This window comes from Gracilinanus agilis, chromosome 4 (genome assembly GCF_016433145.1).
Source record: "Gracilinanus agilis isolate LMUSP501 chromosome 4, AgileGrace, whole genome shotgun sequence".
NCBI classification, from domain to species: Eukaryota; Metazoa; Chordata; class Mammalia; order Didelphimorphia; family Didelphidae; genus Gracilinanus; species Gracilinanus agilis.
Window position 1 is genome coordinate 487,918,838 of NC_058133.1, and position 18,781 is coordinate 487,937,618.

The 18,781-nt window shown below is 38.0% G+C and overlaps 1 protein-coding gene across 1 annotated transcript in view; it reads left to right on the plus strand.

Moving 5' to 3' along the window:
* The window catches only part of EFCAB5 (EF-hand calcium binding domain 5), a 135,471-nt gene that overhangs the window by 51,645 nt on the left and 65,045 nt on the right, over positions 1 to 18,781 (plus strand). The window contains exon 4 of the mRNA XM_044675595.1: positions 10,054 to 10,124. Coding sequence (XP_044531530.1) covers positions 10,054 to 10,124 — 71 coding nt within the window. The remainder of the gene's footprint in view (positions 1 to 10,053; positions 10,125 to 18,781) is intronic.

Genomic DNA, 18,781 nt, shown 5'->3' on the forward strand with positions numbered 1-18,781 from the left:
ATATATATATATATATATATATATATATATATATATATACATTTAACTCTGATTTCTTTTGGATATTTCCCATAAATTTTGATATGTTGTTATTATCTTTAATTTAACTTGTTATTGTTTCTAGAATTTGATTTGTGGTTCCTTCCCTGGTTCCCTCAGGTCCTATGGCTAGAATGCTGCCTGTCTTTCCTAAGCCTTTAGAAAGACAGTATGCCATCATATTAATTATCCAAAGAGGGAGCACAGATATAGAGGAGACAACAAGAAGACCAAAGAAGAACCACATTTCCTCTTTTTAAGGAAGACCTAGATCTGATTGGAGTATACTCACTTACCAGCAGTGCCATGTTTTACCATATAGGGTCAGGCCTACAGTTCATTATAGCTAAGAGGGGTGGGATTATCATGGGGCAGTTGGCAGCTAAGCATCCGAACTAGAGTAGATAGCAATCATGTGGCTTGTGTAGCCCCTCCTACAAACTTCCATGGACCATTAAGATGAGTTGCTGGAAATACAATGATACAGAACAATTCTGAGGGACTTATGAAAAAGAATCCTATTCACCTCTACAGAAAGAACTGTTGGAGTAGAAATGCACATGAAAACATATCATTTATTACTTGTTTATTTGTGAATATGATTTGGGGTTTTGGTTTTAGAAGATTATTTACTTACAAAAATGAATAATATGGAAAAATGTGTTTTGAGTGATAATATATGCATAACCCAGTTGATTTGCTTGTCCACTAAGGGAAAGGGGAGGGAAGAAGGAAAGGAGACAAAACATGAATCATGTGACTTTGGAAAACTTAGGTGGAAATTTGTTATTGGAATAAAATAAAGTTAAAAAAAATGAGTTGCTGTAGGTTGGATGACCTGGAGAAGGATAGCAGAAATTGTCATTATTCATTGAAATGGATCAATCCTAACTTGCAAAAACATTCCCAGCGCCACATGGGGATTGGGGGAGGAATGGTAGAAGAAGTCCTTGATACATAGCAACTGCCCAATCATGATATTCTTTGATTGCCTTGGGTATCGGGATTACCAGCTGTGAAGAAGTCAAAGAAAGGGTACAGAGAGGGAAGGGTGAGATAGCACTTCCCCGTCATAAAGGAGAGTGCCTTAGTGACACATTCCTTAATGGCACAAATGCTAGTCACTGGGTCTTTGAGATTTATTCCTTATAGAACTTCCCCATTCTTTAGACCTTTTTCACAAAGACTAGGCTTTATGACTTCCTGTTTCTCCCTCAAGAATTCAACTTTGACCTTATTCATCTTATTGTCCACTTGTTTGAGTTTAGCTTTGCCTATGTTCTTCTCCTCCCCTGCCACCTTTACCCTTCTATTCTTCAAGGCTGATAAATTGTTGTTAATGTCCTGTACTCAGTTTTCCTGCCCCTCTCTCCCACTCCACCATTCATTCATTCATTCATTCATTCATTTCTCCAAGGATTCTACATTGTTTAAGATGGGTACCTTTTTCTGCCTAGTTCAGATAATCTTGAGGCTTCCTGTTGTCCTCACGGTCTTTAAGCTAGAGGTTCTGGGTCTGTGGACCATGAATTGTGTGTCCAGTGTTCTATCCAGAGCCCAGAGGAGCTGAATCTACTCCAAAGAACTTCCAAGACTTTGTCAGGAGGCAACAAGATTGTTCCAGAAGTAGATAGAGTCAGAGGTCCTGTGGCAGTTCCCCAGCAGATCTGGAGTCCCTCCATTCCTGGCACAAAACAAACTGCTTATGGACTATAATCTCAAGGCATCCTACAACCTAGATGAAAGTAATGTATGTAGTAACCTACATGTCACAACAAGCCACCTGCTTGGCCAAGCCCAGCCCTCCATTAGATAATGTGAATATAGATTCCTGCAGATCAAGAATGCTTTTGATGACCCCTGGTGGTTAGGAGTAGTCAATTCTATTCAATTAAATTGATATCTATTTAATTCAGCAAACAATATTTCTTTTTAATTTTTAATAATTTTATTTTAAAATTAAAAAAAATTAAAATTTGGCTCAAAGATATTTTATTTTCCCAAATATATGTAATAATAATTTTCAACATGTGTTTTCCAAAATCCAAACCATTTCCTTCCCTCCTCCATCTCAGAGATGGTAAGCAATTTGATCTGAGCCATACACGTGTTATTATACAAAACACACTTCCATAAGCAAACAATATTATTGAATCTTGCCAGTGACCATAATCACCAGCTGAGGAACAATGGTAAAATATATCAGCTTTTCCAGGACCCCAAGTACAGATTTATCTTGGAAAAAAGACAGGTATATCCTTTTTTTTAACCCTTACTTTCTTCCTTCATATCAGTTCTAAGACAGAATAATGGCAAGAACTAGGCAATAGCGGTTGTTTTGCCCAGGGTCACACAGCTAGGAAGACCAGATTTGAACCCAGGTCCTCTTGATTCCAAGTTTGGAGCTCTAAAGCCAGGCATATTCTTTTTTCCCCTTGTTATTTCATATTTTATTCCATCTTAATTAAGAGCTCTTTGCATTGAATCAATGTGTTATTTGAACATGTTAATCATAAACTGCATTGTCAAGGAGCTCCTGGGTGTAGAAATGAAAAGGTGCTGACCCAGTTAATATCTCCAACCTGAAAAGGAACAAAGTGCCTTAGTCATGCAGGAACTTAAGGGGCCAAGCTATACCAGGAGTTTTAATTTTCTGAACTTTGCTACCATGCTACAGAAAGCTTTTTTCCTTGTTTACACCTGGTTTATTCTTTGATTTAAATTATTAACTTAATGCAGAGTCCATGTAAGCTTCATTCATACATAAATGAGGAAAAGAGTCCAGGAAAAAAGGAGGCTTTCTTTTTACTCCCAAAGGAAACATAGTGGCACTCAAGCATAGAGTTTAGATCTTTTGGCTCTCATTCAGTACTCTATATAGTATGCTATTTGGTTAAGCCACCCAGCAAAAATCTTTCCTGGGCCAGAAAAAGGATAGTTAGATGATGATGCTGTTGATGATGTTGTTGTTGATGATCTTGATAGTTCTGATAATGATGCTGATGATGTTGTTGATGGTGATGATGTTGTTAATGTTGATGATGGTGATGTTGATGTCAAGGATGTTGTTGTTGATGATTTAATTTGGAATTTCTGTTTTTCCTTCCATTTGAACCTTTCTAACCTTTCCCACTGTAATGATTAAAATTTTCTTGGAGACTGTCTCCAACCTTTTTCATCCTTCCATTGTATTGGTCTTCTCCCCACCTGCCCCCATGAGCTTCTTTATGCATTATATAATTGCCCCATTTTATCTCTTTTCCCATTTCTCTTAGTATTATCCTCTTTTTTACCCCTAGTTATATATATATATATATACATATATATATATATATTTTTTTTGACATATCATCCTATACAATTTGTCACTGTACCCTCTAAGTATACTTCTTCTAGCTACCCTGGTAATAATAACAATTTTTAAGAGTTACCAATATAAGCTTTTCTTATAGGAATACAAATCATTTGAACTTATTGGGTCCCTTAAAATTTTTTTTCCCCACTTTCTTAGTTAGCTTTTGGTTATTCTCTTGAGTTCTGTGTTTGGGCATCAAACTTTCTGTTTAAGTCAGGTCTTTTCTTTAGGAATGTTTGGAAGTCTTCTATTTTATTAAATGACCATACTTTTCCCTGAAGGAATATAATCAATTTTGTTGGGTAGTTGATTCTTGGTTGTAGACCTAGTTCCCTTGCTTTCTGGAATATTATATTCCATGCCTTCCAGTCCTTCAATGTGGATGTAGTCAGGTCCTGTGTTATCCTAACTGTGATTCCATGATATCTGAATGCTTTTTTCTTAGCTGCTTGAAGTATCTTTTCCTTGGGCTGGTAGTTCTTGAATTTGGCTATAACATTCCTGGGCATTGTCAATTGGGGGTTAAATGCAGGAGGTGATCTGTAGATTCTTTCACTCTCCACTTTTCCCTCTTGTTCAAGAATGTTGGAGTAGTTTTCTTGGTTAATTTCCTGTAGAATGATGTCTAGGCTTTTAATTTTGTCATGATTTTCTGGTAGTCCAATAATTCTTAAATTGTCTCTTCTGGGTCTATTTTCCAGGTCTGTAGTTTTATCAATGAGGTGTATCATATTTTCCTCAATTTTTTCATTCTTTTGATTTTGTTTTATAGACTCTTGCTGCCTTGTGAAGTCATTTGCTTCTAGTTATTGGATTCTAATTTTTAAAGACTGAATTTCATCCCTGGCTTTTTGGTCATCCTTATCCTTCTGTTATGTTTGAATTTTTAGATCAAATTTCACTTTCTTTGCCTCATTTTCAAACTGGTCAATTATGGCTTTCAAGACCCTATTTTCTTGTTCTAGTCCATGTGCCTCTGTTTCCAGATGACTTATTTTGCTTTTTAAGTTCTTTTCCCAATTGTCTTCAGCCTCTCTTAATTGTTTTTTTTTTAGTTCTTCCAAAGCCGGAGTCCAATTCATTGGAGTTTCTGCATTTTTTCTTGGTGTTTGTTGGTCCTCCTCTGATCCATTTGCTCTTTGTTCATTACCTGGATAGAAGCTGTTGATTGTAATTTCTTTTTTCTTTTTCTGTTGTTTACTCATATTTTTTCATTCTTTGCCCCTCATCATTGACTGTAATCTTGCTCCTCTCTAAAGTCAGGCATATTCTTGATAAATTAGCTTGGATAGTGATACCTAGTTTCCAGCTTATTTGCCCTTTCTCAGCAAAATGTCTTTTGGGTTCCATTTTTAGTTATAAGTAAAGTTACAAAAGTTTTAGCATGCTTTATGCTCACCCATCAAAGCATAATTCTGGACAAGAAGAGTCCCTACAGTTTAGGGGTTCTAATTCTGGTCATCCACACAGTCTTAAACAAAACCACTCACTCTTCCCTCTATACCAGCTTTCATTCTCTACCATAGAGCAAACAGAAAGCACCTTGTAAATGCACTCTCCACATACACATACATGCATTCAGCAGTGTTTGGGTGAATTTCTATTAACTGGCTCCCTGTTGGGGGGGGAGAGTTTGCATGAAAACACTTTAAGTTTTAATCTGCTTTATCAACATTTTTCTCCATCATTTTAAGTCTTATAAATAATTAATAATGAATAAAGCTCTGATGTGTAGCACCTGTTGACTTCTAAGGTTTAAATACTCACACTGAGAATATAATAATTCACTCTTCTTAAGTCAGTTTGAGCTGTTTTCAGCATACCCCTGTGCTCCTATTGCTACATGTCATGATTTGCCAAAACACAGCCCTGGATTATACCTCACCATCTGCCTTTTCCATTTCTGTTGCTACATACTGCTAGGGAGTCATGAAATCATTCCATCTGGGAATACCACGAATGTTATTTGATCTCAGCTGTGAGTTATATGATCTCATCTGGGTCCTTGCTGATGCATGGCAATTCTTTCCTCTGTGTCTTGATTAACTTTATCAAACTCCCCAAATTTTCTCTTCTCAAGCTACCAATAGCTCCATACCTTCTCTTTCAACAGAGGACCTCACCTCTTAATGTCCTGATAAAATAGTGACCATCTTCTTAAAATTATTTTTTTTGTTTGTCTTTTTTTTTTTTTTTTGCATTTTTTAAACCCTTACCTTCCATCTTGGAGTTAATACTGTGTACTAGCTCCAAGACAGAAGAGTGGTAAGGGCTAGGCAATGGGAGTTAAGTGACTTGCCTAGGGTCATATAGCTGGGAAGTGTCTGAGGCCAGATTTGAACCTAGGACCTCCCGTCTCTAGGCCTGGCTCTCAATCCACTGAGCTACCCATATGCCCCCTAAAATTATTTTTAACTATATCTTGTACCCTATTCTACAACTCTTGTCCCCTCAATATCAGTCTACACTCCTTTGCTCTTGTCCATGAGGTGACCCTTCTTTTCATGGCCGACCCTTTTACTTGAGCCCTCCATCCCCCACCTTTGTCTTCTGGGAATTTGTTCTTTTGATATTCCCTTTCTTTCTAATCTTCAATTTGGTCTTATGTCCTATTTCCTTTTTCTGATCTATACAATTTCTTAGGTCTTCCCCATTGTAAAAAATAACACCTTTCATTTGACCACCTGTTATCCCTTCAAACTATAATCTGTCTCTTCTTGATTTCACAGCCCAGACTCCTAGGGTCATTTATGTTTATAGTCTGTTCTTTATCATGTCACATTCTCTTCTCAAACTCTTGCAATTTAGCTTCTGTCTGAAGTACATGGGGAAAACTGCTCTATCCAAGATTAAAAATGATCTTTTAGTTGCCAAATCCAATGAGCTTTTCTTTAGTCATCTTTTTTGACCTCTCTGTAGCATTTGATGTCACTGGCCTGAATTCCTCCTGAATGTCATCTCCCCCATGATTTTCCATGACATTGCTCTCTCTTGATTCTCAATCCTGCTGTTTGACCAATCCTCTTTGTCTGACCAGCATCCATATCCTGTCCCTTATGGATGGGTATATCTCCAGGCTATGTCACAGCCCTTCTTCTTCTGGCTTTCTAAGCTGCCCCTTTGTGATCTCAACACCCATAGGTTTAATTTTCATTTTTACATAAATGACTTCCAAATTTACCAGCCCTCACCTGGGCTCATTTCTTTCACTCACCCCATCTATTTACCCAAAGACCAAATCTTGTAATTTCTGACTTTCATTGTACTACTAGCTTGGTTCAGGCATTTAGTGCTTCTCACCTGAACTATTTGCAATGGTCTCCTAATTGTTTTTGTTTCAAGTCTCTGCCCACTCCAATCTATTCTTCACCTACCCACTCAAGTGATTTTCCTAAATGTATTTCCTAAAGTGTATACTTGGCCATGTTATCCCTACCTTCCAACCCAATGAAGTCCAGTGGCTTCTTATTACTTATAGTATCAAATATAAATTCTTCTGTTTGATATTTAAAGCCCATCTTAGGTACTATGCTAAGTGGCTCAGCAGAGAGAGGACTAGGCCTGGAGTTGAGAGGACCTGAGTTCAAATATGGCCTCAGACACTTCCTAGCTATGTGACCCTGGGCAAATCACTTACCTACTGACAAGAAGGTAAGAATTAAAAAAAATAATAAAAGCCATCACAACCTAGTCCTGGCCTTTCTTTCTAGACAAAAGAAATCACGACTGTGCTGAATTATTTATTTTAATTAATTCCTTCCATGCACTTTATGGCCTAGCCAACCTGCCTTGCTGTTTATCTCACCATATTCAACTTCCCTTCTTTGCAGTGACTGTCCTCTATGCCAGAAATATACTCCCTCCTCTCTTGTGATTCTTGTAATGTCTAGTTTCCTATAAGACTTAGTTTATACATTTGCCTCAGTTCCCTATATATTTGAGAAATGAGGCCTTTATCAGAAAATTTTGCAATAAAAAATTTGTTCCTACTTTCCTGCTTACCTTCTAAATTTGGCTGCACTGATTTTAATTTTAATTTATTTTTAACTTTTTAAATTTCATGTAATGAAAATTATCCATTTTACCTCCTATAATCATACCCATCTCTTGGTCATAAACTACTCCTTTATTCATAGATCTGATAGGCACATTTTTCTATGCTTCCATAATTTATTTAGGATGTCACTCTTTATATCTAAATCATATTCCCATCTAAAATATATAGAGAACTTAGTCAAATTTATAAGAACAAGCACCCCCCACCAATTGACATATGGTCAAAAATTATTATAAATAGACAATTTTTAGATGAAGCAATCAAAGCCATATATACACACTTATAAAAAATGCTCTAAATCACTAATGATTGGAGAAATTCAGACCAAAACAGTTCTGAGATATCACTTCACACCTAGCAGATTGACTAAAATGGTAAAAGAGCAAAATGACAAATGTTGGAGGGGATGTGGAAAAATGAGGATGCTGATACAATGTTGATGGAACCACAAACCAATCCAGCCATTTTGGAGAACAACTTGGAATTATGCCCAGAGAGTTATAAAATAGTATATACCTTTTGACCTAGCAATACCACTATTGGGTCTGTTTCCCAAGGAGATCAGGGAAAAAAGAAAAGAACATATATGTTCCAAAATATTTATAGTGACTCTCTTTGTGGTAGCAAAAAACCCTGGAAAATGAAGGGATGCCCATCTTGGGGAATTGCTGAACAAGTAAGTGGTGTGATTTTCATGGTTTTTATTTTGGTGTTCAGTTGGGTGTTTTTTAATTTGTTCTTTTTCTAGGTTTTTTTAGTTGAATGTCCAATTCATTGATCTGCCTTTTCTCTTTCTCATTGAAGTAAGCATTTAAAGATAGAAATTTCCCTAAATACTACTTTGACACCCCACAGATTTTGATAGGTTGTCTCATTGTAGTCATAATCTTTAATGAAATTATTGATTATTTCTATGATTTGTTCTTTTACCCACTTATTCTTCAGGATTGGATTATTTAGTTTCCAAATTATTTTTAATCAATGTTTCCTTTATTGAATATAATTTTTATTGTAGACTCATTTTAATTGCTCTAATAATAATAAAGTTCTGGGACTTATGTGGATCATCTTTCCACATAAGAATGTAAACAGTTTAAACTTATTAAGTCCCTTATGTTTTCTTTCATGCTTACCTTTTTTAGGCTTCTATTCAATCTTCTGTTTGAATGCCATATTTTTAATTCAGCTCTTTCATCAGGAATGCTTAAAAGTGCTCTATTTCATTAAATATCCATCCCCTCCAAAGGATTACACTCACTTTTGCTGGGTAGGTTATTCTCATTTGTAATCCTAGCTCCTTTGACTTCCAAAATATATTACAAGTACTCTGCTCCTTTAATGTAAAAGCTGCTAAATCTTGTATGATCCTGACTGTGGTTCCATGGTATTTGAATGGTCTCTTTCTGACTACTTTAAGTATTTTCTCTTTGACCTGCAAACTCTGGAATTTGATTATATTTCTGAAAGTTTTCATTTTGAAATTTCTTTCAGCAGGTAATCAGGGGATTCTTTCTGTTTCTATTTTGCCCTCTTGTTCTAAGATATTGGGGCAGTTTTCCATTAAGCTTTTCATAGGACTAAGGGATAAAGGAAGAGAGAAGACTGCGTGAAGAAATCACATTTGGGCTGGGATTCGCAAAATGGGTACAATTTCACATAGTCCTCCGTCTCCACTTGTTAAATTCTTACCCATCCTTTAGATTCCAGATCAATTGCCAGATTCTCCAGGAAGTCTCTCCCCTCAGATCTCTCATAGTGTTTTGCTTTTATACATTTTTCCTTCCTTATAAGATTTATGTATGTGTCATCATCCCCATTAGATTATAAACTCCATAAGGAAAGAGATACTCACTGTCTTTTCCAGATTTTGCATCTTACTTAGTATGTGTCATAGAACTCTGCTCACAGACAATAAATGTTTCTAGTGATAAATTGTCAGACATATTAGAAAAAAATTCATCAGTTATTAACTTCCTGCTATGTGTCTCTCAAATTATAGTATGATATAGCAAATAGAAAGCTGCTTTCAGATTCAGAAGACTGAGCTCTAGGTCTGATCTATCTTGGCTGCCTGAGCTTGGCTAATTTCTTGGAGCCCGAGGTAACTTTCTAAGGCTCTAAGATGCAGAGAATGTGTTGATTTGCCTTAGAAGAAGTTTCTCACTGTGGGATGGCCAAGTGTCCCAGTGGATTGAGAGCCAGGCCTAGAGATGCAAAGTCCTAGGTTCAAATCTGGCCTCTGATACTTACTAGCTATGTGACCTTGGGCAAGTCACTTAACCCCCATTGCCTTAACCACTCTTCTGCATTGTTACCAATATACATTATTGAGTCCAAGATGGAAGGTAAGAGTTCTTATTTTTATTTTTTAAAGAAGTTTCTCACTGGTGACTCTCTAAACTCATAAAACAACAAAAAAGCAACTTGTTCTTTATTTATATCTTTTCTTCCAAGTCCTATGCCTAAATTTCAGTAAGTACCATCTAAAAGTTACAGGAAAAAATTAGTGATGAAAAGACACCAATGGGTTTAAAAATTAGAACCTGTGTGGAAAAGGCATTACACTCAAACTAATGGAATCATTCTTTTTTTTTCCCCTCAGAGTCACTTTATCAGCCAATGGAATTTATAGGATCAATGAAAGACAAGTTAGATGAAGAACATTTTATAGAGGTGAGAAATAACTCAATATTTCCATAGAAACTTCTTTAAGTTTTACTTACCCATTGCTTTTGGGAACACTATTATGTACCCAACAACAAAAACCCTTATCTTAGAATTGATTCTATATATCAGTTCCAAGGCAGAAAAACAATAAGGGTATGGCAGTGGGGGTTAAGTGACTTGCTCAGGGTCACACAGTAAGGCTGTGTCTAAGGCCATATTTGAACCCAGGACTACCCAAGCCAGTCTATTCACCTAGCTGCCCCAATACTTTTATGTATGAACACAAATTGCATGGACTATGATGTTTTGATTATTCCTGCTTTTGCTTTCATTTCAGTAAACTTTCTGGTTTTGCCTTCTGATGAACAAATATTATAGTTATTCTCACTTTTGCCTCATCGTTAAGTTAACGTTTAATATGTAAGAGTTAAGGGCATTATGGGGAGTGATATTTTAAAAATGAGAAACAAACCAGTGACAAGCCTCCACGAATTAGAGTTACCCTAGTGTGAAGGCAGAGTTTTGAGCTATAAGAGCATCTCCTTTCTGAGAACCCTAGATCTTTCAGTGTGAGGGCGACTTGAGTGAGCAAGCCAGCCCAGATAGCCAGAGAGGGAGTCAGTACCCTGCCTAGAACATCTTGGAATTTATGTGTGCATTTAGGGAACAAGTAAAAGAAGAGATCAAATATGGTGAGATTCCAGGATTTCCCATCACACCTCTTTTTTTGGTGTTAATTTCTCAGTCTACAAAAATCATTCTTTTCTTTCCTCTTCCAGTATTTCCCATAGAATCAAGCCTACTTCTCTTTCACCTTTGTGTTGTTGAATCAAATGAGAAAATATTAAGTGCCTGTTCCCCTCCTCTTTGCCCTTGATGTTAAAAGGCACATAATATCGGGCAGTTGGATGGCTCAGTAGATAGAGGGCCAGGTCTGGAGACAGGAAGTTCTGGGTTCAGATCTGACATCAGACACTTCCTAGCTGTGTGACCCTGGACAAGTCACTTAATCCCCATTACCTAGCCCTTACCACTCTTCCACCTTGGAACCAATACTTGGTAATTCTTAGAAGATAAGGATTTTTAAAAAAGACACAAAGTATTTGAATAGGCACAAGAACTAATCCCTATGCCAAGAATTGTATCAATTAAGAAGTTAGCAATATCAGTTGCAGTCACTTAGCCAGGCAGGTTCAGGTGAACCCATTTTGGAATGGGGGCAGTTTTCAGCACAGTTCTAGGTCTGAATGGGGGACCATATCCATTTTGCATTTTTTTTTGAAACATACTAGTTTTTTACAAATTTGGCTTCAGACACTTCCTTGCTGCATGACCCTGGGCAAGTCACTTAAACCCATTTGATTCTAAGACAGAAGGTAACAATTTTTACTTTCTGTCCCAGTAACAACACTAGAACCAAAGGGCAAGGGCTAGCCAAATGTTACAAATGTATATGTGTGTGTGTATACATATACATGTATATATTTTTTTCTTAAAAACTGTTACTTTTGTCTTAGAATCAATGTTGATTCTAAGACAGAAGGGTGATAAGGATTGGACAATTAGGGTGAAGAGACTAGCCCAGGATTACACAGCTAGGAAATGCCTGGGGTCAAATTTGAACCCAGGATCATCCCATCTCCAGCCCTGCCTTTCTATACACAGAGCCACCTCGCTTCTCCACTAGTATTTCTAAAAACTAGAAGCTTTCTAAATGAAACTGTTGGAACCTTATCCTCATCCTTCTCCCACAGGAAGACAGACTCAAAAAAGCTTCTTTATGAAATCCAAAGATTATAATTTTGTACTTACTTCCTTTATTTACTCTTGCAAGAATGAAATCCTTCAGGGAACTGGGTGTTTTATTGTAAAGATTTTTCCTGTGTAAGTAAGCAGGAAGGGAAAGGTGGATTTTTTTAAAATCAATATTTCAGCACTCAAGCACTCAAATGGTTTTGAGATTTCATTGATTCAGAAATCCCCTGATGATGCAGACCACCACCATCTGGTGCAACTCTTTTCCTCGTGATGATAATCTATTTAGAGCCAGAAAGCTATTGAGTTTGGTCTCCTCATTTTACAGATGAGAAAACTAAGGACTAGGAGGATTAATTGACTTGCCATTTAACAGGGACACAGAGCTTGTATCTGAGGCGAGATTTGAACCCAAGTCTTTTTGACCTCTTGTCCAGTGCCCTATCTGCTACATCAATTCCGCTCAGCATGCAGGAGGCCTTCCTCTGTTTCTCCTGACAACAATTAGCATGTCACCATTAATTCACCTAGAAATTACAATGCATCATTTCAGGTAATAATACTGCCAATTCTTCCCAGCTCTTCTGTAAAGGTAGGAAGGAAGGGAAGAACCCAGGAAGGCTATAGAAGCAGTGGGAAGATGATCTCCATGTGGAGATAGAGTCTCTTGTTACCTTGCCTGCTGTCGACAAAGCTGTCTTACTCCCTCCATGCTCTCACATTTCTTGGGAAAGGCAATTTAATCTACCAGACTCAAATGAAAAGACAAAGCATTGGTGTGACTTCCCCCTGTTCACCTGAAACCCGTTTTGTTCTAAAGTCCCTCCTTCGTAGGATGATAGACTTAGACCTAGAAGAGACCTTAGAAGTTGAGACTAAATCCTTCATTTTACAAAGAAGGAAACTGAGGCTTAGAGGAGGTGAACCAGAAATGGTCCAACTAATATCCCTGAAGAATCAGCACAAGAGAGGAAACCTCATAAAAACGTTCTGAGTAGATACAGAGTCCTGCCCATCACTGGCCGGAGTAAATGCAACCTTAACTTCGTCTAGTCGGGGTACTTCAAGTATCAATAGAAGGGTAACTAGGTAGCACAGTGGATAGAGTAATGGGTCTGGAGATGGAAGGAATCGGTTCAAATCTGACCTCAGATACTTCCTAGCTGTTTAACTCCAGGCAAGTCACCTAAACCCAAGTGCCCTTGCTATTCTTCTGTCTTAGCATTAGTGCTTTAAAAAAATACAGCAGAGGAGCACTCCATTCAGTTATGTAGTAGGAGGTCACCACTCTGTCCTTTTGCTAGTCAAGTTGAAAAGAACAAAATTTAAGGGCAGCTAGGTGGTTCAGTGGATAGAGCCAAGACTGGAGATAGAGGGTCCTGGTTCAAATTTGACCTCACATACTTCCTAGTTGTGTGATTGGGCAAGTCACTTAACCCTAATTACCTAGCCCTAATTGCTCTTCTGTCTTGAAATCAATACTTAGCATCAATTCTAAAATAGAAAGTAAGGATTATTTAAGGAAAAAAGAATGACATTTAGAAGTAATTAAGAGACATGGCACAGTGGATAAAGGACCAGACCAGGAGTCAGGAAGACTCATCTTACTGAGTTCAAATCCAGCCTCAGGAAATTACTAGCTGTATGACCCTGGACAAGTCATTTAACCCTGTTTGCCTCTGTTTCCTCATCTATAAAATGAACTGGAGAAGTAAATGGCAAACTACTCCAGTATCTTTGCCAACAAAATCCCAAACAGGGTCACCCAGGGTCAGACATGACTGAAATGACTGAACAACAAGAGGGCATGAAGGGCTTAGAGTCAGAAAGACCCGAATTTGAATTCTGCTCAAGATCCTTACTAGCTGTGTGACATTAGGCAAGTTATTTTACTTGTATAAGCCTCAGTTTACTCAGCTGTAAAATAACCTGTAAAGTCCCTTCCAGCTCTAAATCTATAATCTTTTTATAAATTGCCTCGGCTCCTTTTTACGGCTTTTTAAAAATATCATTTATAAACAAGCCTCACTGGCCCACTTTTCTACCAAGAGTTAATGATTATAGTCAAGTGGTAAACCTTCAGGGGATGTAGAATAGATCTGCAGAGAACCCTACTATTTTAGTAATGCAAGGGGGTGCTATTAAGGTAATTAAGAACTGAATTAAATCTAACTATCAAATGAATTGAGGTACCTCCTGTGTGGGCATGTTTTACAGGGAAACATGTTTCAGGGTGCTCATTTTAGAAGAGTTTTAGTTGCTGTTAACTCAAAATGCTTTTTATTTTCATTTTTGGATCAGAATATTGCATTTAATTAAAGAAAAACTTCCATAGCTAATATGAATCTAGAGAATGGTTTTTATTATATGTTATGATAAGGTTTGTTTCTCTGATGGTTACATCAATAAGAATCCAGTTCATTGGCTTCTATAATTCAGTAGAGGGCTTGGGGAAGAATCTAAGTCAGTTGTCAAACATTTACTAAGCACCTACTATGTGCCAGGTATTGTGCTGAGTCCCGGAGATGCCCTTGTCCCCCAAAGAAACCATTATACATTGGGTGCCAAAAGAGATATGTATTAGCATTCAATCTATTCCCCTTAATGTAGATGGCTTTAAACTCATATATGGAAAAACCTAGCATCTTTTAATCAATCAATCAGTCATCAAGCATTTATTAAATAATTACTGTATGCCAGGTACTCTGCTAAGTTTGGGGGATGCAAAGACAAAAATGAGACCATTTCTGCCTTCAAGGACCTTGCATTGTCCTAGGGAAGAATGCAACATATTTAAAAACTAATGAATGTGGGAGGCAGCTGGGTAGCTCAGAGGATTGAGAGCCAGGCCTAGAGACAGGAGATCCTGGGTTCAAATCAGGCCTCAGACACTTCCCAGCTGTGTGACCCTGGGCAAGTCACTTGACCCCCATTGCCTACCCTTACCACTCTTCTGCCTTAGAACCAATACACAGTATTGACTCCAAGACAGAAGGTAAGGGTTTAATTAAAAAAAAAAAAAAGAAAGAAACTAATGAATATGGAATATGAGCGAAGTCAATACAAAGGGATTCCACTATCTATCCAAAATACTGTCTTGCCATACTCCCTATTGTCATGTGCCACGACCACCATCATCAATTCTATTCCACTGCTTCTTCTTGCTCTGAGTACAATTGTCTAATCCAGTGATGGGCAAACTTTTTAAAGAGGGGGGCCAAAGGAAAGGAAATACTCATCTGTCAGTCTGTTTCTAAGGCAACTCTTTCAAAGTTTCATTGTATTGTATCCTACTCCTTGTATTCATCAGATTAGGAACATTTCAGGGGACTGCCCCTCACTGCCCATCACTGGTCTAATCAATACTGTTTTTGTTTCTTGAAAGGATGTGACAGTTTACTCCTCAGTGGATTCCCTGGAGCCTAGACCAAAACTCCTTTCTCCAATTCCCCTATATGTGGCTGATATCCTCCTATTAGAATATAAGCACCTTGAGGCATGGGGCTTGTCTCACTTTTTGTGTTTGTGTCTCCAGTGATTAGTACAATGACTGGCTCACAGCAAACTTTTAATAATACTTTTTCTTTGGGGATTCAGGGAAGGTCCCTTGAAATAGGTAGCCTTTGAGATAAGCCTTTAAGGAAGCTAGGGGTTCCAAAGGAAGATGCAAGGAGGGAGAACATTCCAGGCATGTCAGGACAGCCCACTCAAAGGCAGAGACAGAATGTCCTGTAGATGGAACAGCAAGAGAGCTAGTTTGACTGTAGTGTGGAGTATATGAAGAGGAGTAATGTAAAATCCGTACAATCTAGTAAGTATTTATTAAGTAGCTAATAAGTGCAAGTCATTGGGGATAAGAAGACAGAATGGAAAGATGACTGCCTTAAGGAACTAATATTCTACTCAGAGGGTGGGGGAAGAGAGACAACATGTCAACAGAGAAGTTGGAACGTAATAATTTGGGGAAAGGGAAAGTCCTAATAATTAAAGGGCTCAAGAAGGAGTTAATTAATCATTGCTTTTCATTCATTCTTTCCCCAAAACTATTTTTGTATTTATGTTTATATTTAAAGGAAATAGTTGACAAATTCTTTCTCTGCCTTTTTGGTTCAAGATGGGGTAGTTAGCTGTTAACCTCCTTTTGACTCGATGGACAGATTCCTACAATCTATTCCATTTCTTATACTGATTGGTTATGATTTAGAGTCATTTAAAGTAGAGTTTTAATGAAGGAAATGAGTTCATGTAGTTTTTACTTTTACAATGGAGGATCCAAGTGAATAGTGGAGGAAGGTTTTATTTTTGTCTTTGTATCTCCAGCATATAGTAGGCACTCAGTTAATGCTTGTTAATTGAGAATCCTTTAACTGGATCAAAACAAGACTTATTAAAAGCCATCCAATGGGACAGTCTACTTTGTTATACATAGTACATCTTTGCTAGAGTATATGCTGTAAGGAGATTTCACTTGCATTCTCTTTGTAAATTATACTCTTTAACTGAGGCAGACAGAGATTAAGTGACTTGCAGAGTCATATGGTAAGTATTTGAGGTCAGCTTTGACTTCAGGTCTTCCTGCCTCCAAGTCCATGGCTCTATCTACTGTATCACTTAGCTGTGTTTCTTCTTTTAAGAACATGTTTATATTCTTCGGTCAGTCCTGTAATAAGGAATGTATCTTCTTAAAAATTTGCGTTAATTCTTCATTCATTTTGGATTTCTTTTCTGAGAAATATTTATTTTAGGCATAGCAACAGACAAATCTAAAGATTTGCATTTGTCTGGTAACCTCATTTTCCATAAAAAACCAAGGAGTTCAAACCAATTGAAATTAAAAAAAATATATACTAATTTTCTGTCCAGAAAAGTGTGCTAAGTACTTGGAAAGGAAGATAATTCATAGGGTTTCAGTAAGAACTGGATAATCTCCCACTTCTCTGAGCTTTAGCAATGTTTTATTCTGGATAATTAATGAACTACTTCCTACTTAATGTTGCCCTTATGTGGTATATTAGATAGAATAAAGGATTTGAGGTAAAAAAAAAACTGTACTCTTTGACAGTGGCAGAAAATTTCATTCTGGTTAATGAAATTAGGTAAGGGAATCCTTTCACTTCTTCACCCAGAGGGTATGCTATGTGCCCACCCACATACTCTACACCTGCTGAGGCTTTCTGAGGTTCTGGATAAACACACAGACACCTCTGTTCATTTTCCCTTTCAACTCCTGTTATGTCCTAGGACAGTGGTGGTGAACCTTTTAGAGACTGCATGTTGTGCCCCCCCCCCCACTGCATGCTGTGCCCATTCACCCAGACTGCATACCTGCCCCCCCTCATTCACCTTACCCCAGATGGGAGGGAGAAAGGGAAGGCAGTGTCAAGGTGCTCCACTCAGGGAAGGGAGTAAGTGTGCTTCCATTAGGCTCCTGGGCAGAGAGGTGGGGAGGTGTGGTTGAGAAGAGGAAGAGAGCAGTTCTGTCTGAGTCCCTCTGCCTTTCTAGTAACTAACTCTGATGGCAGCATATGCCCATAGAGAGGTCTCTGTGAGCCAGCTTTGACACACGTGTAATAGTTTTACCATCACAGTCCTAGGCACTTACTGGTCCAATGCCTTAAAGCATTAAAAAGTCTTAGCTGTACTAAGGTGATACTGGAGACCTTTGCACTCTATTCCCAGCCCTATGTACTCTTTTCTCTGTCTTTTTCTCTACCTATCTCTTCCTACCTTCCTCTTTATTTCTCCACTCCTCCACATTCCTCCTCTCCTTCCTTCCTTCCTTCCTTCCTTCCTTCCTTCCTTCCTTCCTTCCTTCCTTCCTTCCTTCCTTCTTTTCTTTTCTTTCTTGCCTTCCTCCCCCCCCCCCCAGGACTTTGCACAATGTCTTGCACATAGCAAGCACTTAATGCAATCATGTTGACTTGATTTGACTTTTTGACCATTTGACTGAAATGGATTAAGTTGGGATGACTTAACAAACATTTATTAAGTGCCTAATATCTACAAGGCAGTGTACTAGGTACAAGGTAAGGGGAGATACCAAGAAAAATGCAAAACAAGATAACAGAGAGAAGCAGAATCCACTGTAAGGGAGTAGGAGATAAAACATTTCAAACAGCAGGAGAGAGGAATAAAAGTGGGGTTCTGTGGTCCTCCATCCTGCCAAGCTCAGGAGCTCAGGCAGTTCTTGCTGGGTGACTCCTTTTTCTCTGCAGAATTATGGAAGCTGGGAATTGTCTGTGATGAAATTCCTACTGGCATCAAGTTTATTTTGGGGAGCAGGAAGGAAATCATCATGTGTCACAATTCTCCTCAGTTTTATTGTTGCTGGCTAACAAGGCTTTTGTTCAATTAATCATGTGTTTATCACCAAGCGAGCTTTTTCAATTTCACCAATTAAATATATATGGCTCCTTTGTTAACTCTATTATTAGCTTCTTGGTACTAATTAAAGAAAAAAACCTACTTCCCCAGTAAAGGCGTGGAAATCTGTGAAAATGATTTTTTCCCCTCTCTGTAATAACACACCATCCCCCTAAAGGCATATAGCATGCAAAGCATTACCACAAACACAGAGAATTCAGTACTCTATTATCCCTTGTTTTCAGACAACCTTGAAATCTCTCATTTGCCTCTGGAGCTTAGAGAGGCAGCTTGGGAGTCAACACCCAAGATGGAGAGTTTCTCCATTTGACTGCTTTTCCCTTGCTTCTTTCTCACCTCATCAAACCTCTAGCCTATCTGCAAGTAAGTAAGCTTGGAGAGAAAGCAGAGAGCTTTCATTATCATTCTAAGGCATTTACCATTCTCAGCATATTTCCTTCCTTCCTTCCTTCCTTCCTTCCTTCCTTCCTTCCTTCCTTCCTTCCTTCCTTCCTTCCTTCCTTCCTTCCTTCCTTCCTTTGCCA